Source organism: Manis pentadactyla, assembly GCF_030020395.1.
Source record: "Manis pentadactyla isolate mManPen7 chromosome 15 unlocalized genomic scaffold, mManPen7.hap1 SUPER_15_unloc_1, whole genome shotgun sequence".
Classification (NCBI taxonomy): Eukaryota; Metazoa; Chordata; class Mammalia; order Pholidota; family Manidae; genus Manis; species Manis pentadactyla.
The window spans coordinates 2,872,350-2,894,845 of NW_026644588.1; the positions used below are offsets into that span (position 1 = coordinate 2,872,350).

A 22,496-nucleotide genomic window follows, 5' to 3' on the forward strand; every position below is an offset into this window, starting at 1 on the left:
GCGGCGCCCACCGGGGTCACTCGGCTCCCAGGCCCCGCGCGTCGGCGCAGGGCCGCACCCGGCTTCTTCCTTGGGGATCGCGAGGGATCCCAGCGCCCACTTCCCACGTGGGTAAACTGAGGCCCGGCCAGGGTCAGAGGTCGCACATTGGAGGGCAAGGCGTCCCTGCCTGCAAGGCCGTGCTTACTGGTGTTGGGACCTACGCGACTGGACACAGATCACAGGTCAGGCCCAGAACAAAATGGCGCCTCGCAGAAAAATGTACGTCGAGTCCCCGCGTCCACTTCAACCACTGGCTGAGGAGGGGGCGCGGGCGGCCGCGCACACTCCATTTGCAAATACAAAAACCAACAAATTTCGTTGGCTGAGAGCGGCTTTGCCTGAGCTAGACAGGGCCCCCATTGGCCGCTCTCCACTCCTCCCCGCCCCCTGGCACCGCCTTCTCCGTCCAGTATTGGCTTACGGGAGTCAGGTGACTCCATCCCATGACTACGCGCCCCTATTGGCCGGAGCGCACTCCATCATACGTTTAAACCCCACTCGGTCCCGCCTCCCCTCGCCCGGCCCGGGGTCGCCTGCCAACCGTTAGTCGCGTGCGCGATTTCCTGGGCGTCAGGGCGCGCGCACGCACGCCGGCCGTGAAAGCGTCTCATTTCAAACGGCCCAATCAGCGGCCGCGTCGCCCCACTCGTCTTCTCCCTCCCTACATCCCCTTCTCATCCCTTTCATTCTCCAGGGTTTCTATTCTGACTCCCGCGCGCCCCCGTGGGTCGGCCCACCGCACGCCCCCCTCCCCAACTTCTCCTGCTTCTACCCGCAGCTTGGGGAAAGGAGGCGAGCCCTCGAACGCCGAGGACCGTGCGCGCTGACGTCACGAGCTGAGGCGCGGTGCTCCGAAGACGCGGGGAGGCGTGGCCTACGGGCGGATATAAAACGGCCGCTGTGCGCGCGCGAGCGGTTTAGTGCTGCCGGGCACCCGAGCGGGTGGGGCTTCGGACGTGGTGCGCGGCGGGCGGCGGAGGCAGCGGGGAACGGAGCGGGGCCGCTGGGCCTTGCCAAGGCCGCAGCGGCAGTAGTTGGGCCCCCCGCCCCTGCCGGCGGCCCGGAGAATTTAGAAAGGGGGCCGGGGGGACCCGCCCCCGGCCGGCCGCAATCATGGTGAGCGCAGCGGCCAGGCTCGGGAGGGGCAGTGAGGGCCCCGGAGGAGGCGGGGTTTCCGGAGCCTCTTGCGAGCGGCCGGGGGCTTGGAAAACCCGCCTGGGGGTCGCGGGCAGGGCTGGACTCTCCGGTTTTCCCGGAAGCGGGGCAGGCGCCCGGTCGACCTGCCGGTTCCCTGGAGGGGAAGGCCCGACCGTGGGTGTTCTGGGAGCAAGGGCGCTCCGCCGCCATCTCCAGGCCTGAGCTGGGGTTTCTAGAGTGGTTTTATCAAGGTTAGGGAGGGGAGGGGACCAGCGTAGCCCTTGGGCCTACCCGGAATCGCTGGGGGCGCATGGCGAGTGGTTGTGGGGTCTTCTGGGGAAGGTGAAGCCATCCGCAGGCCCCTTCGGAGACCCGCCCGTACTTCTAGTGTGAGATGAGTCTGGGACCGCCGCCCGAAGCATCCTGGGTAGAGGGTCCTTGGCTCAGGGGTGGTTGACAGCCTAGGACTGCAGGGTCAAGACTACGCGGCCGCTGCATCGTCAGATGATGCAGGAAGCCCGGGCTCCGCCGGCCCCTCACTCCTCCTCTCTGTGCCCAGAACTCCAACGTGGAGAACCTACCCCCCCACATCATTCGCCTGGTGTACAAGGAGGTGACGACGCTGACCGCTGACCCACCGGATGGCATCAAAGTCTTCCCTAACGAGGAGGATCTCACCGACCTGCAGGTCACCATTGAAGGCCCTGGTGAGTGTGGGAACCAAAGAGGGAGGGTCCACTCCTAGGTTTCTCGTCATCTTCAGAACAAGGACGCTCCCGTTAGGACATCAGCTGAATTCTGCAGATGCTGGGGATGCCGGGTGGGCAGGCAGCCACCTCTTACTCTGGTGGTGGTCATGGCCTGCAGGGTAGGACACCTCAAATGACTTTTCCTCTAAGCGCTTTAAAAAAAGCTGGGGAGTATTTAACGGGAGGCCCAGACGTGGGTTCCCTCAGGCCTGAGAGATGGTAGGAATTAGGGGGAGTGGGAACGGGATGTCAGGCAGTGGGACTAGTACGGGCAAAGACTTGGCTGATGGACCAGATTTCAACCTGCTGTCACTGTCAGGGAACAAGCCAGGCCCTGCACTGGGTGGCCAAATGATGGCCCGGGATTGTGTGATTGTGCAGTGGGTTAGTGTGTTTCATGTGCACTGAGTTTCTTCTGCAAAGAAGCCAAGAGGTTCCAAGAGTGGGTGAAGAACCTGGTCAGGAGTGGGGACAGTCGGGAGGGGTTGGGGAAGACTTTGATTGAGGTGGTGACAGTTGAGGGGCGGGCAGTGAGGACCCTCAAAGGCCCTGAGTCAGGCGCAGCGGATGTCTTGGGGGAACAGAAAGGAGAGAGGTGGAGCTTGCCCGGAGCGTCCATCAGGGCGCAAGGGCCTTCTGTAGGCGCGACGGAAGTAGATGTGAGAGGTTCCTGGGGCCCGTGGTGGGGAGAGCTGTGGGGCGCTCAGGACTCCACTGAGCACTGCATGGGTGAGGGTGACGTGGTTCTGTGCCTGGAGGTGGTTGCAGGAGGGACCTGGAGGGTGGCTGCCCAAGCTGCCGATGGGTTGGACTTCGGGACTGGGACATGAGGAGCAGCCATGAACCTGGAGCAACCCTGAGCAAGGGGGTGAACGAGAAAACCGCCCACCGAGGCGGGGAGGGCTGCTGAGTTGGCAGCTCTCCGATCACTTGCCCACAGGCTTTCAAACAGGTGTTCCCTGGGAAGACACCTGGGTGAGAGGGTTTGTGGCTCCTGGGAAGTGTGGGAAGTGAAGGGTCTCCCTTGGGAGTGGAGAGGAGGCCTCGGGGTGGAGGCCACACATGGTGTGGACGCAGCTGGGGTGCAGTCGGGGTTAACGGGAGTGCCTGTGGTCCTCTGGGAACCCTGCTGTTCTGCTCTCAGGAGTCCCTCAGTCTGGCAGAGGAGGCCACGGGGCGCTCGCTGCACAGCAAGGAGACTGGGCTTTGGGGGTTTGCGGGGTGCCTGGGAGTCCTGAGCCTCCTGAACTGACCCAGTGCCCCTCTCCTGCACTCCAGAGGGGACCCCATATGCTGGGGGCCTGTTCCGCATGAAACTCCTGCTGGGGAAGGACTTCCCAGCCTCCCCACCCAAGGGCTACTTCCTGACCAAGATTTTCCACCCAAATGTGGGCGCCAATGGTGAGATCTGCGTCAACGTGCTCAAGAGGGACTGGACAGCCGAGCTGGGCATCCGGCATGTGCTGCTGGTGAGTTCCAGCCGGGCCTCCCTCCTGGCCTCCGGAGTACCTGCGCTGCAATGTATTGTTTCCTTTTAAAAGCTAAGTTGGGCATCACTGGGGCTTCCATGTAAAAATCTGGGTCTCCAGCTTTTCTGGAAAGTCCTGGAAGGACTGGCAGTGCTGGGGCACCCTGATGCTTCCCATTGGTGAGTGACGCATCCCCTCCCTCCTCCACCTCATCCCCCCATCCCTTTGAAATAATTCATGGCATCATAAAATTCACCATTCTGAAGTGTATGGTTCATGGTGTCTCAGCATTGGGTTGTGCAGCTCTTGCCACTGGTATTCCAGAATGTTCTCATAAATCAGGGTTCTCAGTCGGAGGATTTTGCCCCATCAGGAGACATTCCTAATTGTGGCCTCTGGTTGAGGGAGGCCAGTGCCCTGGCAGCCCACAGAATGAATGACCTGGGCTCTGAGTTAGCCTAACAAAGCAGAGACTCCCTGCACTACTTGTTGCTCCAGGTCCCCACAGGCCCCTTAACAGCATTTCGGTCACCTGCTGCCTCCTCAGCCCTCACAGCTTAAGCAGCTTTTTTTTTTTTTTTAACTGCATTTCTAATGAGCCCCTGAGGCAGCTGGTTGGTAGGATGGGGAATTGGGGCTTCCTGCAGGGCACAGGGAGGATTGCACTCCAATGAAAACACACCCAACCCTGCCCTCCTCTCTGAGTGGCAGTGGCAGCTGCCAGGGACACTGGAGATGAGCTCACAGGGTAACTGAGTGTCCCCCGTGATCCTGGGACCAGAGTGCCAGGGAGGGGCCTCTGGTTATGGGATGCAGTGGTCAGAATTAGGGTGCCCTCCCAGGTTCCCGATAACAGCAGTGTCTGCTGGGCCGGGTGCTCTGCATGTGTCTCCACAGCCCCTGTTCACACGTGAGGGACAGCATATCACTTGTTTAAGGCCAGGCCTGCTGGGGGTAGGGGGTTGGGCTGAAAGTGGAGGTGGGCAGACACCATGGCTTGGGGCAGAAGGTGCGACCAGGACTGCTGGCCACATCCCCACGGAGTACAGGCCCTCTTTGCTCAGTGTACCCCTTAGTTAAAAGGGGCTTCTGGATAGGTACTGAGGACTGGCCCCCTTGTCCACCTCTAGGTGTCTCTCAGACACCAGTCCCCCTTCATTTGCATCCTGATGTCTTTTTGGGTGTGGCCCTCTAGCAGTGTGGCTCTGCATGTGGGATACCTGCTAAAGCCATGGCAGCTATGGGGCTGGGCATCTTCCCGGGACTGGGAGGACGGGATGCTCGGAGTCCAGCAGACCTGGGCGTGGGTTGCTAAGTCGTCCCCCTTACTTCCTCAGTGACCCAGGCAAGTCCCTTCCCTGCCCAGTCCAAGCCTCAGTCTCTGGTCCAGTGGAACCGCACAGGTGGCCCTGAGCAAAGATAGGGAGGATGTGGGCGTGAGCTGGGCCAGTGTCCCATCTGGGAACAGGATCGGACCAGAGGAAAGAGCCAGCTTGGGGCCCATGTGTGTCTGTCTGGTCCCCTGACCCAGGCCCTGTCCCCACAGACCATCAAGTGCCTGCTGATCCATCCGAACCCTGAGTCTGCCCTCAATGAGGAGGCAGGCCGCCTGCTTTTGGAGAACTACGAGGAGTATGCAGCGCGCGCCCGCCTGCTCACCGAGATCCACGGGGGCGCGGGTGGGCCCAGCGGGGGCCAGGCTGAGGCCAGCCGGGCCCCGGGCAGTGCAGATGGGGCCGCCTCCACCGACCCTGTGGCCCCTGGGGGTCCAGGAGGTGCTGAGGGCCCCATGGCCAAGAAGCACGCGGGAGAGCGTGATAAGAAGCTGGCAGCCAAGAAAAAGACGGACAAGAAGCGGGCGCTGCGGCGACTGTAACGGGCCCTTCTCCCTCACCCCACCCCCAACCCAACCCTCTACTCTGTCTCTAAGTTATTTAAATTATGGCTTGGCTGGGGGAGGGCTGGGGCACTGGGACCTGGAATTGTTTTTCTAAATAAAGCTGGAAAAGCAGCTGCTGTGTCTCCAGATCCTGGGCCACTGGCTGCACCCTGCTGGCACCCCCCTACCACCCCAGGCCTCCTGGAGGCTTCAGCCTGATCCCTGCAGCTCCACAGGCCTCCTGCATGAGGTGTGGGGCTCCCTATCTTGGGGCAGCCGGCAGGTGATGCAGCTCTTCCCTGGAGTCAGGTTTCTGTCTAAAATGGGGTGGGGGGAGGTGGGCTGAGGCCTCCTGGTAGCTTCTGCCCTTCCAGGTGGGAGTGTTGGCTCAGCAGTGTCCCTTCCTGGCCAGGTGACTGTGTGCAGTGAGCTGCTGCACCCTCTCATAGGACCAGGTCCAGCTCGGACTGTAGGCCTCATTTTCCTTTTGGGCAGCAAAGCCTGTTGTGTATATGCCTAACAAGTAAATCCCAGGCCTGCAAGCAGAGACCCCCACAGTGGTGGGCAGGTGGCCTGGGTTTGGGGAGGACCAGATACTCAGGGCATGGGGACTTCTCGGGGTGGTCATATTCTAGATCAATGTGGCAGTGGCCACATGGGTGTAGAAATTTGTCAGGATTGAAGTAGATGTATTTTACTTTGTGTAAAGTATACCGAAGTGAAGCTGATTAAAAATTTTTTTAAATCGAGGACTTCTGTTTACCTAGAGTGAAAGACAAGTCAGTGGTCAGAAGATAACAAGACATGCAACCAAAAAGGACCAATCCAAACTATATATATAAACAACTACAGATCCAGAAGAAAAAAAAACAAGAGCAGAAACCCTTGAACAGACACTTCACAAAAGGAAGTCCTAATGCCTACCGAACACCTGAGAAGACCACTGGAAGGTGCAGTGTAAGATAGCTGCAGCCGCTCCCAGGACCTGGCAGCAGTCTGACAATGCCAAGTGTTTACGAGGTTGCACAGCATGTTCATGGTGGGAGCGGGAAACTGGACCAGGGAGGCAAAAGCCCGCGTGCTTTATTACTCAGCATCCCTACACATGTACTGCGCTTTAAACATCTGTGCTAATTGCAAACAGTACTCTAGACACTATACCAAACAACACAAAAATAACGAACTGTCACTACTTCAGCAGCATGGAAGAATCGCCACCACCATCAGCCACACAAGTCGCAACAGATAAGGTTTGGCGCCATGGTAACACGATTCCAAAACAGGCACCAGTCAGTCATCCTGCCAAGCATACACAGGCTGTGAAACTAGGAGCAAGAAGGCTTTCCGTGAGGCTCAGTGTTCTGGTTACCTAGCCAGCAAGGAGCCCGGGAGGCTCTGCAGAGGCTGGCAGTCTTGTTTCCTTACTCGGGTGCTGGCTACAGGCAAGCTTGCTTTCTAATTATTTTTATATATAAAGTCTGCTATACTTCAGAATTTTTAAAAAGTGAAGAAACTAAATTTGTATGTGGACTGATCTCCAAAGTACATTAAGTGAAAAAAAGCAACATGCAGTGCATGCAATACGTTACCATTTCTGTTAAATGTTTACAGTTTTTAAAATAGGATTCATGTGTATTTTCATGCGTGTGCATTTAACTCCTCTGGAAGGTCACATTGGAGCCTGCAAATACTGTCAAGGAAGGAGAGCGTGGACTACTTTGTGAATGTTACCCACTGAAAAACAACTGGTTTTTTAGTTTAAAGCTAACACAAGTTTCTACAAAGCAATAGCTCCCTCTCATTCCTGCCTTCCCAGCACCCAGATTCCTTAATCAGGGACAACCACCAGGGTTGATCAGGGTCACAGGTATTCTCTGGAGGAACTCCACCAATCCAAGTCAGTAGTGTCAACAGATGTTTGTTCCTTCAGCACCCCCCCCCCCGACCCTCCCTCCCTGCTCCACACCGGTGGTCATCCTGCCTACAGGCGGGCTTTGACCTACATGTCCCATGCCGACAGGCCGGCCCTGCTGCAGTGCAGAAACCCGTGCATGTGTCATGCGGTGCAGGGTAGGTATCTGGAGAAAATCTTGTGACATTACTGTCACTTCCTTTGCAGTTTTGTAGATACCATGTTCCCATGGGCTTGTACCAACAGCAGTGCCAGTAGCCCGTCCCACATGCCCTCTCCAGCACTTTTTAACCCAACATTTGGATGTTTCTCAATCTGAGAAGTCAACACTACCTCAGTGTATTTTTAAGAGACTATTTTTTAGAACAATTTTACAGAAAAGTGATTAAGGACAAGACAATGCCCCACTGCTGCCTCTCAGTTCCACAGCTACTGTGCTAAATGCAGGTGCCGCGGCCAGTCGACCGATCCTGCTGGGAGAGCCCTGGCCAAGGGCAGGGCAAACATACCCTTACCGGCTAACCAGCAGCCGGGCTGCTCACACCCACGTGGACATCTGGACAGTTTCCAAAAAGGAAACAAGAAGCAAGTGGTCATGGTTGGGCCAGGGACTGGGGTCCTGGGGTCCTTTTCTCCCCTGGACACACCCTCTTCCATTTGCATGTCCCAAACCACACACGTGGTATTTCCATAATGGGAGACTTCAGAAGAGCAGATAATTTCATCCCAGCAAACAACTACAAGAGCAACAGGGAAACCGAAAGTTCCTAGATGAGCACAAGCAGCCTGGGTTGGGAACGCAGCCAAGAATGCGACGCTTCTCACCAGAACACACGGAAGGCTCGCTCCACAGGGTTAGCAGGGAAAACACAGCCTCATTTTGTGGGCAAATAGTTGCAGACGCAGAGAAGACGTGATCATTTCAGTTCATCTGATCAAAATAACATCACAAATATTCACCCATTTCTGCAGTGAAAATTGGTGGGCAAGTCCTGAGCTTGTTGCGCATTTAATATCCACAGCCTTAGGAGTTTAGGGTCTGTGATAAGCACCCGCATGCAGGAAAACAGGCATGAACTAGGTGACCCACTCAGGGCCCACGGGGGAACTGACGGACCAGGAGCTGGAACTCTAGCAGCCCGGCTCCACGGTGGCTGAGCCACCAGCTCAGACGCAGGATGTGGGCGGCAGGAGGAAGGGGCCTTTTAGCACCCGAGTTCGGCCCATAGCTTCTGTGGGAAGCTGTCAGCCATGTTGGGGTGCCTGTGCACAAGTCTCTTCTCTTGCTGTTCTCTGAATTTCCCTTTCTTTGGCTTTCTTTTGGTATCTGTTTTTTATCTATTTTTCCTGTTGCAAGAAATGTTGGGATAGATGGCCCCGTGCCCACCACACCTACCCAAGGAGGTGGGAAACGGAGGTCTGCTCCCTCCCTTCACCCTCCATGGCCCCAACCCCACCCCAGCAGCAACCAGACCCGATGTGGGGCCCCCAGCCCAACCGCTACTGACAAGCTGCCCGCTCACGGGGCAGAGGCCCACTGACTGACCACGGCCACTGCTCAGATGAGCACAGGCTGGGAGAAGAGGGAAGGCTCACATGGTTATGTTGGTGGTGGGAGCAGGGTCCGGACACCCGGGACTCCACGTGGGCAGAGGGCCCAGAGCAGGAGGTTCCAGAGCAGCCTGGTCTCAAAGCTGCGGGTGAGCAAGGCCCAGGACTGCAAGGGCCTCAGACCTCACTCCGACAGCCCTTGCTTCCTGACAAGAGTGGCCATGGCCTCGCCACCAGGAGCCTTAACAGGGCAAGGCCCTGCATCCCCAGGGGGACCCTCCAGGGCAGTGGAAATGCAAACGCCTGGTGTGAGGAGGTGGACCTGGGCCTTGGCAAACAGCCTGCCAGGGTGGGAATAAGCCATCTGAGTCATTCCGCCAGGATGGTGCTCTCCTGGGTTGAGCAGGACCCACATGGGGCCAGCGTGCCTACTGCTGGGGTCCAGGTGAGGAGGTCTGGCGAGGGGCAGGAGGCTCACACTGGAGCTGGGCAAGGCTGGACCAGGAGTCAGGGCGGGTGAGGTCGGTAGCTGTTCTGGGTATGGAGTAAGCCCCACCAGGTGGGATCCTGCAGACCCCGGCCTCTGGAGGACACGAGGGTGTCTGCACAGGGACCCTCATGCTGGCTCCTCAGCCCCGGGCCTGGTGGCTGGCACGCAGGTCTGCAGGAACTGTTGGGAGTAACCATGTGACTGATCCTTTCCCAACCTGAGCCTGTTTCACACCTGTAAGGTGACATCTGCTTCCAGGGTATACCTGCAGTAGTTGGAGAAATGGCCCTTCCACACCTATGAATATGTGGGCTTATCTACACACACACATGCCACACACCCATCTGAACAGAGATCCATCTTCTCACAGCACCTCACCTCTGAAAGGCCAAGAGCTCCTGCAGGTTGTTCTCAGCCTTTTGTTAACTCACTGGATGCCATTAAGAGGCACAGACCTAGTTACTTGCCAAGGACACACAGCCTGTGTATGAGCTGGTAGGAGACAGCTGAAAGGCACGCAGGGACCAAGCGAGGGCAGGTGAACTGGGAGAGCCCGCTTCATAGGGGTGGTCAGGAAAGAGCTGCGCAGACAGCCTGGGAGACGGAGGCAGGCCAGCGAAACAGGTCGGGGGTGGGGGCGGGCAGAGACCCTACAAAGCCTGGAGGCCCAGCCTGGCTGGCAAGACTGGGAGCAGGTGAAGACAAGGTAGGGAACAGGGGTGCACGCTTCCAGTCTAGGGGTGCACTCTCCCAGTCTAGGAGGAACAGCTGGCTAGCTGGGTTCTCAACCAAGAACCAGCTGCTGGCAGGATACCTGGGGCAGCCACCCCCTGCACACGGCGTGTGTGGGCCTCCAATCCCCTCCCAGGGAACAGACCCACGGGGATGTGAGGATTCATTCATGAGCTGCCCCAGCGCCCATCTCAGAGGCAGAGACGGGCACTCTGGACCTGGAACCTAGCCTCTGCTTGCATCCCCCGACGCAGTACACTTCCCTCCCGTGGGCCTGGTGGGCTGGGTGCTGCCCCAGAACCACACCCGGGAGGCCCAAGTGCGCTTTCAGGCTACCAGAGGACCACTTCTTACCCAAGAGCCAGTCGGGAGCCTTCTGTTCCCCTTATACAGAGTCTATAGCTCAGGGCCAGACAGACAAGAGGTCACCTTTGCAGGCCTCGCTGGACACACTGCCCAACAGGCACAGGCCGCAGCCCCGTAACGGGTGGGCCAACTCATGGTCTAGACCCCCACCCCCCCCAGCAGACACCAACCAGATGGTAAAGGATCCAGACAGACACTTAAGGCCCACCTTACAGCTCTGTCGGGATGGTGCATGCGCTTCCCTCGTTCAACCAGCGCCTTCTGGTCTGGGCACTGCAGTCACCCCTTAGGTGCTGTACAGACTCTGCGCCATCCCCGAGCCCTCCTGTAGGAGCAGGACCACGGGCCAGGGCCAAGCTCCCTCAACCCAGGCCTGGTCCCTCCAGACCTGCGTGGAACTGGGTGGTGGAGCCCTGGGGACAAGCTGACAGGGAGTTCTGATGACGCTACGGAGTCACACACACAGGGCAGGGCCCCAGGGCCACACAGAATGAGGCCTGAGCAGAGTGGTCACAAGTTAGCTGACATCTTTATTGCCCAGGGGGTACTCAGGAGCTCTTGGTGGGGCGGGCCCGCTTCCTCTTCACCATCACAGGCTTCTGGCTGCGCAGGATGGCGCTGGCTCTGCGGATGGCAGCCTGTGGGGCGTGCACGGGCTCGGCTCACCCACCTGCACCACCTGCCTGCCCGCTGGGAGGTGCAGGGATCTGCAGACGCCCTTCCTCACGCCAGCCACGCCCCACCCCCACCCCCACCCTGCAGCCCAGCCGCTCACCATGCGCAGGTCCGGGCGGTATTTGTTCTTGCGGATCATGTGCCGGATACTGCTAAGGGTGGCCCGGGCATTCTTGTTGATGGTAGTCCGCACATAGGAGGTGGCCGGCTTTCGCTGGCCTGGGGGTGGGTGGCAGGATCACTCAGGTGGTCTAGGTCTTCGTGCACCTCCCAGGGGTGAGAGCGCAGTCTCAACCCAGAACCCAAGCACCCCGCCCCATCTCCAAATGTGGACTCGTGGGACGCTCAGCAGCCCCACAGCCCAGGTCCTGCCTCGGGCCCTGTACACGTCTCCTCCTCCTGTGACCCCAAGCCATGGGCTCATCCCACTCGACATAGATGGAAGCAGAGACCACGGGATCAGTAAGGAGTGTCACCCTCGGACACACATACAGCACAGGTGCTTCAATCCAGGCTTCGAGGCTCCAGGGAGGGCAGTGGGGCGGGCCCTAAGCACAGTGCGGGCAGGCAGTGAGCACTCCTCAGCCTGCTGCTTTGGGCCCTGCCACCATCCCTGCCCAAAACAAGGGTCTGGGATGCCAAGCCAAGAGGTCTGGCCGGGATGCTGGGGTGATGGGACCTGGGAGGGCCAGCAAGAGGAAGAGCCCTGGGGCGAGCACCTGCCTCACTGTGTGCAGGGGTGGGGTCTGGACTCACTGCCCAGGATCCAAAAGAAGCACCCTCTTTCTTGTGCCCCAGAGCTGCTGGCCTCAATTAGAACTGCATCAGCAAGGCCTCAGCTGGAGCTCTGCACTCACAGCGCCAAGTACGAGCAGCTTCCTCCAAGAAACCGAGGATCCCTGGACACATTAGTGGTTTAACGTTGCCCTTGGCTTACTCACAGACCCCAGGGTACAGACACTATTAATTACCTCCTCTCAACAATCTGGTTCCTGACAGGCCAGGAAAAGCCACCCAATAATTCAAGACAAAAGCCAAATTTTTAGGACCCAACATATCAGAACAGGGTTCTCAGGAAGACGGGAAGCTTGGAAGGTCAGTGGGGAAATGACTGGTTGCTCCCCAAGCTGAACCCCTGGAGAAGGTAAGTAATCACCCCTCCAGCACAGGCAGACCACGGCCACGGCTGTCACTGACAGTGCTGGGCTCCCAGCCCTAAATCAGGGACCCAGTAAACTCATCCATCCCCTAAATCAATCCCAGTGAAAGGCAGTGATGGAGACGTACCCCACAGCTGAAACTGTTAACAGCCCACAAGGCACTCTTTGCCCCGGACCTCCTCTAAGACACTAAAATTGTCAGTCTGTAGCTGAGAGCAGTCAATGGGGGTGGGGTGCCCAAGATCCCTTATGAATCCAAGAAAGCAGAATGGGGGTCAAACTGCTGCCTCCCATCCAGTCTGCCACTCCCTCTATATGGGAGTAGGGAAGGCTGCTAACCTTTCCTGTTTGCCTCAGTTTTCCCACCTGCAGTCAAATGGAGATCTTTACCTCCACCTGACTTGTTTCAAGGATTCAATTAGAAAACATCACATGATGGTGCAACCCCGTAATTTAATCCTTACAATCACTCAGTAAAGTACAGTTCCTATTAATTTCCTGACCTAACAGATGAGCAAACGTGTTTAAGCAGCCTGACCAGCTCACAGCCTGCGGTCTGGCGAGAGGGAAGCCAGCTTCCCAGACCAACATCCTGACCCCGAGAACTCCTCGATCCAAGGATCAACAGTTACTCCCGCTGCCGGACACTGAAAAAAAACACAGCTCACTGCCCCGAAGGGGGCCAGCTGCGGGGCCAAACGCGGGCAAATGCTCACCGGATCTCCGCTTCATGACCACCACTACACCCTTGCCGTCCGCCGCCGGCTCCACGCCCACAGTCTTGCGGTGAATCAGCCCGTTGTAGCGGAAGGAGTTGCGGGCCTTCAGATTGTTAGGTTCCTGGCGGGGAGGACACATGGGGTGGTGAAGAGGGGACCTGCGCCCGTGCAGGGGCCCCCTCGCACCCAGGGTCCAGGCCGCACTTACGGTGCTGTACGTCTGCTTGTTCCTCTTGATCAGAAAGCTGGAGCAATTCCGCACGACCATCCACTGCAGATGTGCAGACATGGCGGCAGCTGCGGGAAAGGGGCGCGGGAAGGCGTCAAGGGGGCAGCAGGGCGCGCGGCTCCCCGCACAACAGGGAGAGGGAGCGGTGTGACAAGGTAGCTGGGCGGACGGGGGCACCCTAGAGGCAATGACCTAGAACTCTGCCAGGCGGGGCTGGACGATCGAAGGCAGTGGGCAGAACCGGGCGGCCGACTTAAGTGCGGGGGACAGGGTGAGAGTGCACAGCGACGCCAGGCGGCGGGCCGTGGGGCGGCCAAGGTCGCGAACGGCGCAGCGAGAGGCTGGGGGGAGGCAGAGGCATACAGCGGCTGGCGCGAACCCCGGACACGCTGAAGGACGGAGGACGGCACGCTCACCTCTTTTCGCTGCGGCTGCCGGAGACGGAAAGAGGCTGGCGGGAGGAGGGGCAACTCCTTTAATAGCGACACGCATTTCCGCTTCCTCTCTAGGCACTCGCGTGTTGCCCCCTGGCCCCGCCTCCTCGGCGGCTCGGCGACGCTCGGCTATTTCCGCCATCCCGTCGTCCATTGCTCGGGGATCTTCAGAGCTCTACCGCTAGAGACCCGAAGGCGCGTTCTCGGAGGCGGAGTGCCACTGTCTGAAGGCCCTTCGTGCGTTGCTGACTTGTTTCAAGGATTCAATTAGAATCGGCGGCTGGATTTCCGAGTGGGTTCCCCTCGAGAGGCTCCCTAGTCCCTTTCCTCAGCAGCCTGTATTATTGCCTACCCGGCGCTTAGCATTGTGCTTGGAACAGGATGGGCGCTCCATAACCATCTGTTTTACCAACGACCGTGCGAGCAGGTGACTTTAAGCCTAGCTCCAGGGTCTTCGGAAGCTTCCGGACTTCATCGTAAGCCCTCGGCTATTCCCGAAGAAGGCACGGAGGCCCGTTCGGGCATTTTTGAACTCTCCCGAAACGCTCTTCCGCTGTGTGGCCGCCTTCCCTTATTCGCTCATGCCCGGTTCGGGTCTGTTCGGAAACACTCGGTCTCTATTCGGCCACGCTCGGAACCCTCCGGCTAATCTCAGCAGCCATCCCCCCTTAGTTCTTTCTCCTCAAGGGTCCTCTTTAAATAAACTTTTTAATTATTTAGAGTCTAGTGTATATCAATAATACTTTAATTCTTAAAAATTGTTTGGAGTCTTGGAAGAAGCTAGACGGAATTTCTTGCACACTATTATCCTAGGGGCGTAGATTTCCGCTAAGGGCAAGTTGGTGTTTAGAAAAAGAAGTTTGCCTGGGAAAGCTCTGGGTTCCCTTAGGCGTTCCATACATGTGGGCCCAGCATCCCTGGGCCTCTCGCAGCCTCCCGCCTCATTCTCCCACTAGAGTCCGCCACAGGTCATACCCTCTTATTGTTTACATTCTGTGGTCAGGCATGTTAAGGGCAGGAGCCTTGCCTGTGTGGTCAGCCCCACCAGCAGAGGGCCCGGTGCTGGGGGGCCTCAGGCGACTGAGCAAAAGGAGTGGCAGAGCCTTGTCACCTGTATTAGTGCACCTTGAGTTGCAGTTATGCCTGGGAGCTCGAGGGTCCCTCTCAGTGTCTTAGGCTTCTTGGTGATGAGTCCTGACAGTCCAGAGGTCCCAGGAGAAACCCAAGGGCAGAGGTATGGAGGAGGGGTTTGCCCTGCTGCCTCCATTAGAGCCCCAGAGTCCCACGGTGGTCAGAGTTCTGAGAACATCCTCCGTGCCCGCGGGCGGAGGCGCAAAGAAGGCCCCAGGGAACAGGAAGGAAAGAGAAACGTCAACTCCGTGGGGCCCTGGTTTCCTCCACCAGCTCACCCTGACTGCTGATTTCTCTGCGTCCCAGCGCTCTTTGGGGTCCAGGGGCCTGTCTGCTCCTTGTTTCGGACGCCACCCATCCCCATAGTGGGGCCTGGTGTGCAGGAGGGCAAATGCTCACCCTGATAAGAAAAACGTCAGGCTCCCAGGGCGCCCCAGGCCCCCTCCATGCACTCCCTTAGTTTTGACCATGGTTGCCTCGCGCTCCTTGGGGTGCAGAGGCCCGTCACACCCTAATGTGCGCCCAGCTACCCGTCGCAGCGGCCTCGGAGAGCCAGGCCCTGCCCGGAAAGCGACCAGGGCGCCCCCAAGCCGGACCGGCCGCACCCGGCCCGGCTCAGGTGACCAGGCGGGCGCCGGGCACACCTGGCGCCGTTTCCTGACCCCGCCCCGGCCAGGCCGCACCCCGGGATGATCTCTCTTGAACGGGGCCAGCGCGGCGAGCAGGGCCATGGCGGCGGCGCCAACGGCGTGCGCCTCGCAGGGGCCCCCGCCGGGAGCGCCGGCCCCGCCGGCCGGCGCGCCAGCGTCCGCGTCCGGCCTGGGCCGCTGCCGGGTGGCGCTGCTGCTGGCCGTGGCGCTGGACGTGGCGGGCATGGCGGCGCTGCTGACCGGCGTGTTCGCGCAGCTGCAGGTGCGCGGCCGTGACTTCGGCGACCTGCTCATCTACTCGGGCGCGCTGCTCGTCTTCCTGAGCCTGCTCGGCTGGATCCTCTGGTACACCGGCAACATCGAGATCTCGCGCCAGGAGCTCGAGCGCGACTACGGCCTGAGGCCCTCGGCGCTCGCCCGCCTGGCGCGCAAGCTCTCCCGCCGCTGGTCGGCTCCGGCCTCTGCGTCCGGGCCGCGCGCCGCGCCCGGCTCCTGGGGAGCACGCCGCGCCCCCCGCACGCCCCTGCCGCCCGCCGCCGGCTCCCGCCGCGTGCGCCTGCAGCTCTCCGCGCTCGAAGCCGGGACCGGGGCGGCGGGCGCAGGCCCGGAGTGAGCCAGGTGAGGGGCGGGGGAGGCGGGGCAGCAGGGAGAGGAGGAGGGGCCGCAGGAGGGGCGGGGAGAGACGGAGGGAGAGATGGAAACGGGGCCGAACAGGGAAAGATGGAGCCACGCGGGGGGCACAGAGACACAGGATGAGTAAAGGTTGGACAGGACGACGCAGAGAGTAGCCGAGACCCAGAGGACGGAGACTGAGACAGCAGGCCTGGGGGCCGACCTGGAGAGACGCAGGAAACCCAGCCCCGCAGGGACGCCTGGAGAGTCACCACTACATGGCCCTACACCTGGCCGTCCCTCCCTGCGCTCCAGCCCGAGGCGCACCAGGCCCCGCGCAATCCTCTCAGTGTGACCGGGTCTCTGAGGTTATTACTCTTATCGCCCCCATCCCAGTGGAGGACATGGGGGCGCAGAAAGGGGCCACCTCTTGCCCAGGTACACAGAGCTGGGATTCTCCTGACTAGTAGCTTAAAGAGAGAGGGGGAGAGTGAGATCCGCCAGAGGAGAGATGGCAGCAGAGAGGGAAGGCGGAGAAGGCTCTGCTGCTCATCCCCCCCCCCCCTTTCTAAGCACAGTCTCCAACTGGCACTCCTCTGGTCAAACTCCTGCTGTGGCTCCCCATTGCCCTCTTGTTAAACCCAAGCCACCCACTGTGGGCCCCCACATTTCAGCCCCACATCTCCTGCCTTCTCTGCAGTTACGCTGACCTCCCTCAGTCCATGGACAGCTAAGCTCTCTCATACCAGTTGGCCTCTGGCCGTCTCCCCCCTGCTGTCGGAACACCCTTGCTGGCTGTCTCCACACAGAAAACTTCCCATGTGTCCTTTAAGAGCCACTCAACTTCATTGCCTTTCTCTGCGTCTCCATATTGTCTGAGCTATTGCTTGTAACATCCTGTGCTGTGTCTGAGTGAGCTGGTACTGTCTTGCCCAGGAGACAGGCAGGCCCCTGGGGTAAGGACTGGGTCTCTGGTATCTTTGTTCTTAGCATTGCCTAGCAAAACGTGGACTCAGGAAACCAGAAGTTGATGATTGGGTAGGTGGGTGGTTTGATGGATGGATGAATTGGTTGATGGATGGGTGGTTGGGTGGATGGATGGATGGATGGATGGATGAATGAATGGATCGGTGGATGGATAGATGACAGATGGATGGATTGGTGGGTGGATGGACAGATGGGTGCATGTGGATTGATGGATGGATGGGTGGATGGGTGAGTGTGGATTGGTTGATGGATGTGTGGGTGGATGGGTGATGGATGGATGGATCTGGTTGTATTAATGAGTGGGTAGGTGGGTGAATGTGTGGTTGGTTAGATAGATGGTGTGGGCAGATGGATAGGTAAACACATAAGAAGATGGATGGATTGTTTGATGTGCGGGTGGATAGGTGGAACAATGGGTGGATGAATGACTGAGTCACTTTCTCAAATGGGGGTTCCATAAAAGAATGACACCCTACTGTCCGTAGACATTCTGTATATGTGATGAGTTAACTTTTCTCCTATGCATTCAGAATACGAGTTATATATCCTTCTTTGTGAAAATTGAGAAAATAGTCACTCCAACCATTTGCTATGTTCTGTGGCCTAGATGAAAACCAGCTTAGGATCCTTAGAAAGGATGAATAACTATATTCATAGATGAAGCATGAACTAACACACATATTTTGGCATATGTTGCAGAAATAACCACCTGTGGTTAAAATTACCCCTGAAAATCCTTTACCTTGCCCCAGAGTCTAACACAGCTGGGTGGCCCTCCCTGCTGGAACCACCTGCCAGGAACTTGGGCAAAGGGCCCTTGAGTGTACACTCCTCTTGGAAGGAAAGTGGGCCCATTCAAACACAGGACTCCTCAAGAGGCAGGGTGAGATGCGCCCAGCACTTGAAAGACAGAGAATTTTCATTTTAATAGAGGACCCGTAGGTTCTGGCTCCAGTCACTGTCTTCTCCCTCTGGGACCAAGTTAGTTTAGTAAAGGGACAGAGCCAGCCACACCCTTTGCTATTTCTCCCCTCTCTCTTCTTCTTCCCCGTCTCTGCCTGTCCCTGTCCTTTGTTCCCATCTCACACTACTGGATTCTGATGCGGTAAAGGCGAGCATGCTGCAGCCACTGGGGGTGTAGAAAGATGAAGAGCAAAAGATCAAATGTGTGAGGCGCTGTGCCAGGGGCTGGCACAGGAGGAAGGACTCCCATGCCTCCTCCAGGCCATTGGTCTGTGGGCCTGGGAGTGCAGGGATTCTGGGAGGGGTCCCAAACAGCCACTAACCGCACCCTCCCTCCTGCAGATGAACCCGTGGCCCCACCTGTCAGGACTGGACTGAGATGCGCAGCTGTCCCCAATGTCACCTGGCCACCAGGATGCCCACCTGCCCTCCCCTTATCCTTCTCTGGATAAATGGCTCTGCCTCACAGCACTGCATGTCTGTCTGGGAGAGGGACGGCAGGGGCCACCCATGCCCTTGGGGACATAGGAGCCCAGCTTCATGCTGGCCCCCCACAGGGGGATGAGGTGGGGAACAGGGGCAAAGATCTTGAACCCAGACCCACCCTTCAGCCCAGGCTCCTCTGTTAGTTTGGGGGTCCTCTGAGAAGCAGACAGAGGGACAAATTAAACTTGCAATACATTTACTGAGGGCCTAATAATAGGGTAGATTGGTGTGGGTCTGACACTTGAGAAAGGGGAGGGACGGGAGAAAAGACTGGAAGGCGGGGTGAGTCTTGAACTTCCAAGAAAACTCCGGCTGGCTTCTGGGGAGTTCTCAGAGCTTAAGTCCTGCCCTGGGGGAGGCCTGCATCCTGCAGAGGCCCTGCCACTGCACCATTGGTGAGAAGCAGGCAAATGCTGGTGGAGGGGGCGGGATCCTGGGGGCGGGCTGCAGACAGCTGCACTCAGGCAAGAGAGCTGAGGGGCACATTTCTGTAGCTGTAGCATGCCGCCCAGACCGGTGGAGGCGCCCCAGGAGCCAGCACAGGCAACCCCCACTTAGCCCCAACTCTCCCATTTCACATGCCCTGTGATCACAGCCCAGGCACCCAGATCAGCCCAGGTCCCCCTCAGCTCAAGTCCTCCCCACTTATCCTGGGATCCCTCTTATTCTGGACACCCCTCAGCTCACACCCTCCCTGTGGTCACAGCCCAGCTGCCACCCAACTGGCTGCTCCCAAACACACGCACACTCCATGTCCCCTGGCAAATCCGCCTCCTTCTCCTGAGGTTCTCAGAAAAGAGACCAGGCATCTATATGCTATATGTGTATTGAGGGGTCCCTCTGGGGGTGCCTCTAATCTTCATCCTCCCCATCTCCCATTTCTTCGTCCCCTTCGGTGGCCCCTGAGCCATCCAGGATCCCCTCTGCAGACAGGGAGACTGGCATGCTGCCTACAGACGCCATTCTTTTTTCACTCAGAGTGTTCGGGTCCTTGGGCAACAGAGAGACCGCTCTGGACAGGGTGCACTTGCCCTGCAGGAACCCTGGAAGGTGCAGCATGTAGCGGCGCTTGGCCCACCTGGGGGGGGGGGGGACATGCTCAGCCTTTCTCATCAGCCTGCTCGCCTGGGGGCACAGGAGCCCACCCAAGCCCCAACCCCACTCGCCAGAACAAGCAGATGCTGGCGATCAGGAAGAGGAGGCCTCCGCAGGTCCAGCCCAGGGCCCACAAGTGTTTCCTCCGCATAGTTTCTGGACAAAGGAGGGAGGTGTGAGAGCAGGGTGCCCAAACCAGCCCACCCGGGGACCCCAGCATCCCCACTCACCGTCCGGCCGCTGGTGAAAGCAGACCCCATCACGATAGCAGCATCGGAGACGCAGGCAGAGACTGGGGTTCTCGAGTGCCGCCTGGCCCCCACAGCTCTCCCAGTCCCCAACCTCTCCCTCACAGCCTGAGGACCCACCCCAAGTGGTGTGCTCATCACAGAGCCTGACCCCGAGGGCAACAGAGGGCAGGTATCCCAAGGCAGGCCCTGGGACTGCCTTCCTAGTGCTTAGTGCCAGCCCCCAGCCCCTCCCTCAGACCCAGGAGTCCAGCCCCCTGCCTCAGACCTGGGACCCAGGCCCCCGGCCCCTCCCTCAGACCCAGGAGTCCAGCCCCCTGCCTCAGACCCGGGACCCAGGCCCCCGGCCCCTCCCTCAGACCCAGGAGTCCAGCCCCCTGCCTCAGACCCAGGCCCCAGGCCCCCAGGACCCTCCCTCAGACCTGGGAGTCCAGCCCCCAGCACCTCTTCAATCAGACCCCAAAACTAGGCCCCAGACCCTCAACCTTCAGACCCAGGAGTTAGGACCTAGCCCTCCTCCCTTCATTGCCTTTCTCTGGGCGTCTAGTCTGGGCTCCCTGCCCCTGGGAGACCCAGAATTTCACCCACTGCTCACTCCATGGATGGAAGAACCCCTGGATTCCATTCCCGTCTGTGAAAGAAAAGGGGTGATGCCGGGAGGCTGTATGATGGCCGAGGAGGCCCTCTGCTCGGCTCTCCGCCCCTCGTGTCGGCCCCCTCACCCACTGCACCCTGCATCAGCAGGAAAAGGCTCAAAGCTGGGATCCCCGAGCCCGCCATGTCACCTCCTCAGTCCCCTGGGCCTCTGTGGAGAAAGACCCCAGCGACCAGATCAACCCCACCCAGCCCTCAAAGTTCTAAGTTCTGTTGCTAGGGGCCCCCTTATTAAAGGGGAAGAGGCAAAAGGGTCACACTGGCCTGTCTGTTGGGGAGCTGCTTCCTTAGCAGCTGGGTGGGCGGTGCCTTGGGGGCGGGACAGGGGCTCTGGCACTAGAAAAGCCCCCCTACCCACCTGGGCTGAAAGCCAGGGGTTCAAGGCAGCTCTTCCTCACCAAGGGGACCCCGAGGGTGGGACCCAGGGACCTGGGGCCAGGGAATCCCTCTGCTTCACAGCCTGATGCCTGCAAGGCAGTTGCGGGTGGCGCGGGTTCCTGAGACCTGGACCAGGAGTCCTGCCCCCAGCAACCAGGGGCAGGAGGCCTGAGGTCCTGAGAGCCCACGGTTAGGGAGGCCCCCCGGGGAGCAGGCGGCCTGGGAGGGCAACCCGCACATGGGGGTCTGGCCACGGGCCAGAGCACTTGCTCAGAAGTCCCCTATCCAGACAGGCCTCTTGCGGGGACAGGTGTAATCTGAGGGCCTGGGGGCAAGGAGAAGCCCAAGGGGGGTGGGTGACTCTCTCCTCCCTATGCCTCCCCCTCCCCACCTGCCAATAGGAAAAGGGGTCCTGCTGGAGGTTCTCAAGCTCCTGGTCTTGTTCCACACAGTGGTGGGTGAGGAGGCCTGCCAGGGCCTGTTTGGGACTGTGACTCTGTTCTCCCCGGAGACCTCCATCGGCTTTGCCGCACAGTGCGGAGGATAGCTCAGCCCTCCTGGCAGTGTGGCTTTGGGTCCAACTCCTGAGTGTGAGGAGGCTGGGGGCCCAGGCTCCTGGGTCTAAAGGAGGAGGGCTGGGGTCCTGGGGCTGAGGGAGGAGGGGCTGGGGGCCTGGGGCCTGGGTCTAAGGGTGGAGGGCTGGGGGCTGGGGGCCTGGGTCTGAGGAAGGAGGGCTGGGGGCCTGGGGGCCTGGGTCTAAAGGAGGAGGGCTGGGGACCTGGGGCTGAGAGAGGGGGGCTGGGGGCCTGGGGCTGAGGGAGGGGGGCTGGGGGCTGGTCTGAGGGTGACTGTCCGGGAGTCCAGACCCCAGGCCCTGGGAAGCCCCGTGAGGCTCACTCCGTCCTGCCCATCTCCCATAAACATCCTGGTGGGAGCTGAGTGGGCTCCGGCCTGCCTCCGTCAGAGATGACACAGGTCAGAGGGGGCTCGGCAGGAGGCCGGGGGTGGGGGTCACAGGGGTTGTGGGGTTGAAGCCAGGCAACTGATGACCGTTTCCTGTGTCAACATCATCTGGACCCACTTCGCAATTCCCGGGATTCCTCAGGGATCAAGGAGGGGGTGGGGAGGTGGGGCTGCCAAGCCCTGGACCGCGGCTTGGGACTGGGGGGGCTGCCGTCATGGCCCTCACCGCTAATGACAGGTTTGGGCTGCCTCTGCGGCCCGCCTGCCCCGTCACCCCCCAGAGGCCAGACAGGACCCCCCAGGGACAGACAGACGGACACACAGGGCCTTGGACCTGCTGACTTCACACCAGCCAGCTCCACCTTGTCCAGGGGCCAGCACACGAGCAAGGACCCCCTGGCGTCCCCCTCATAGCCCAGTGGCCTCTCCTGGATTCTGTGACCACCACCCAGAGCCTCTGCACCGTGTCTCCCCCAGTCTTTGTCTCTGAGCCAAAGCTTGTCTCTCTGTGTCTCTGTGGACCCCATTTTACTGCACTTCTGACCCCATTTTTCTCACTCTGAGCCTCTGTGCTCCTGTCTCCTTCTGCTTGTTGGTGTCACCGGCTGTCCTTTGTAATTCCCTGTCCCCTGTCATCCTCTGTCTCTCTCCCTTGCCCTCCTTTCCCCAGAAGTAGCTTCAGTGTCCCCACCCTGGGGAAGACCCAGGGGTCCTGGGCAACCCCTCACCCTCCCGCGCTGCAGCCACTCTGCTCCCCTCGGCCTCCTCCATCCGCCCGTGGGAAG

The 22,496-nt window shown here is 59.4% G+C and overlaps 4 protein-coding genes across 8 annotated transcripts; 2 read left to right on the forward strand and 2 right to left on the reverse strand.

The window, feature by feature from the left end:
* Positions 1-962: 962 nt before the first annotated feature.
* On the forward strand, positions 963-5,408 carry UBE2S (ubiquitin conjugating enzyme E2 S). Its single transcript, XM_036909194.2, has 4 exons — positions 963-1,158; positions 1,739-1,886; positions 3,207-3,397; positions 4,944-5,408. The coding sequence occupies exons 1-4, from the start codon at positions 1,156-1,158 to the stop codon at positions 5,271-5,273; spliced, it is 672 nt and encodes a 223-aa protein (XP_036765089.1). The 5' UTR covers positions 963-1,155; the 3' UTR covers positions 5,274-5,408.
* Positions 5,409-10,837: 5,429 nt separating this feature from the next.
* RPL28 (ribosomal protein L28) lies at positions 10,838-15,155 on the reverse strand. Of its 4 annotated transcripts, none has more exons than XM_057496575.1 (5): positions 15,151-15,155; positions 13,090-13,180; positions 12,879-13,002; positions 11,103-11,221; positions 10,838-10,965 (listed from the first exon to the last, which is right to left on the reverse strand). In XM_057496575.1, exons 2-5 carry the CDS (start codon positions 13,168-13,170, stop codon positions 10,876-10,878), a joined length of 414 nt encoding a protein of 137 aa, XP_057352558.1. In that variant the 5' UTR covers positions 13,171-13,180; positions 15,151-15,155; the 3' UTR covers positions 10,838-10,875. The 4 variants fall into 4 exon arrangements, with proteins under 4 accessions (XP_057352558.1, XP_036765096.1, XP_036765098.1 ...); XM_036909201.2 differs by lacking the exon at positions 15,151-15,155 and adding an exon at positions 13,527-13,559 and having other exon boundaries at positions 13,090-13,178; XM_036909203.2 differs by lacking the exon at positions 15,151-15,155 and adding an exon at positions 13,490-13,510 and having other exon boundaries at positions 13,090-13,178.
* Positions 15,156-15,221: 66 nt separating this feature from the next.
* Positions 15,222-18,358, forward strand: TMEM238 (transmembrane protein 238). Of its 2 annotated transcripts, XR_008995508.1 has the most exons (3): positions 15,222-15,943; positions 16,040-16,375; positions 18,230-18,358. XR_008995508.1 is itself a non-coding variant. In XM_036909196.2 (2 exons), exon 1 carries the CDS (start codon positions 15,405-15,407, stop codon positions 15,936-15,938), a length of 534 nt encoding a protein of 177 aa, XP_036765091.2. In that variant the 5' UTR covers positions 15,342-15,404; the 3' UTR covers positions 15,939-15,943; positions 18,230-18,358. The 2 variants fall into 2 exon arrangements, 1 of the variants encoding a protein (XP_036765091.2); XM_036909196.2 differs by lacking the exon at positions 16,040-16,375 and having other exon boundaries at positions 15,342-15,943.
* A 606-nt stretch (positions 18,359-18,964) lies between these two features.
* TMEM190 (transmembrane protein 190) lies at positions 18,965-21,401 on the reverse strand. The gene is made up of 5 exons (XM_036909139.2): positions 20,439-21,401; positions 20,312-20,347; positions 19,699-19,824; positions 19,540-19,624; positions 18,965-19,451 (listed from the first exon to the last, which is right to left on the reverse strand). The coding sequence occupies exons 1-5, from the start codon at positions 20,494-20,496 to the stop codon at positions 19,226-19,228; spliced, it is 531 nt and encodes a 176-aa protein (XP_036765034.1). The 5' UTR covers positions 20,497-21,401; the 3' UTR covers positions 18,965-19,225.
* Positions 21,402-22,496: the final 1,095 nt, after the last annotated feature.

Bases quoted from the DNA above. Each gene is read 5' to 3' on its own strand.
- TMEM238 (XM_036909196.2), top strand. From the start codon at position 15,405: ATGGCGGCGGCGCCAACGGCGTGCGCCTCGCAGGGGCCCCCGCCGGGA.
- TMEM190 (XM_036909139.2), bottom strand. From the start codon at position 20,496: ATGGCGGGCTCGGGGATCCCAGCTTTGAGCCTTTTCCTGCTGATGCAG. The intron at 20,348-20,438 runs GTGAGGGGGCCG...TTTCTTTCACAG, and splicing joins GCTGATGCAGGGTGCAGTGG to ACGGGAATGGAATCCAGGGG. The intron at 19,825-20,311 runs GTGAGCAGTGGG...GTGGGTCCTCAG, and splicing joins GGGGTTCTTCCATCCATGGA to GCTGTGAGGGAGAGGTTGGG.
- UBE2S (XM_036909194.2), top strand. The intron at 1,887-3,206 runs GTGAGTGTGGGA...CCTGCACTCCAG, and splicing joins GGTCACCATTGAAGGCCCTG to AGGGGACCCCATATGCTGGG. The intron at 3,398-4,943 runs GTGAGTTCCAGC...CTGTCCCCACAG, and splicing joins GCATCCGGCATGTGCTGCTG to ACCATCAAGTGCCTGCTGAT.
- RPL28 (XM_057496575.1), bottom strand. From the start codon at position 13,170: ATGTCTGCACATCTGCAGTGGATGGTCGTGCGGAATTGCTCCAGCTTT. The intron at 11,222-12,878 runs GTGAGCATTTGC...ACCCACCCCCAG, and splicing joins GGTCATGAAGCGGAGATCCG to GCCAGCGAAAGCCGGCCACC. The intron at 10,966-11,102 runs GTGAGCGGCTGG...CACGCCCCACAG, and splicing joins ACCGCCCGGACCTGCGCATG to GCTGCCATCCGCAGAGCCAG.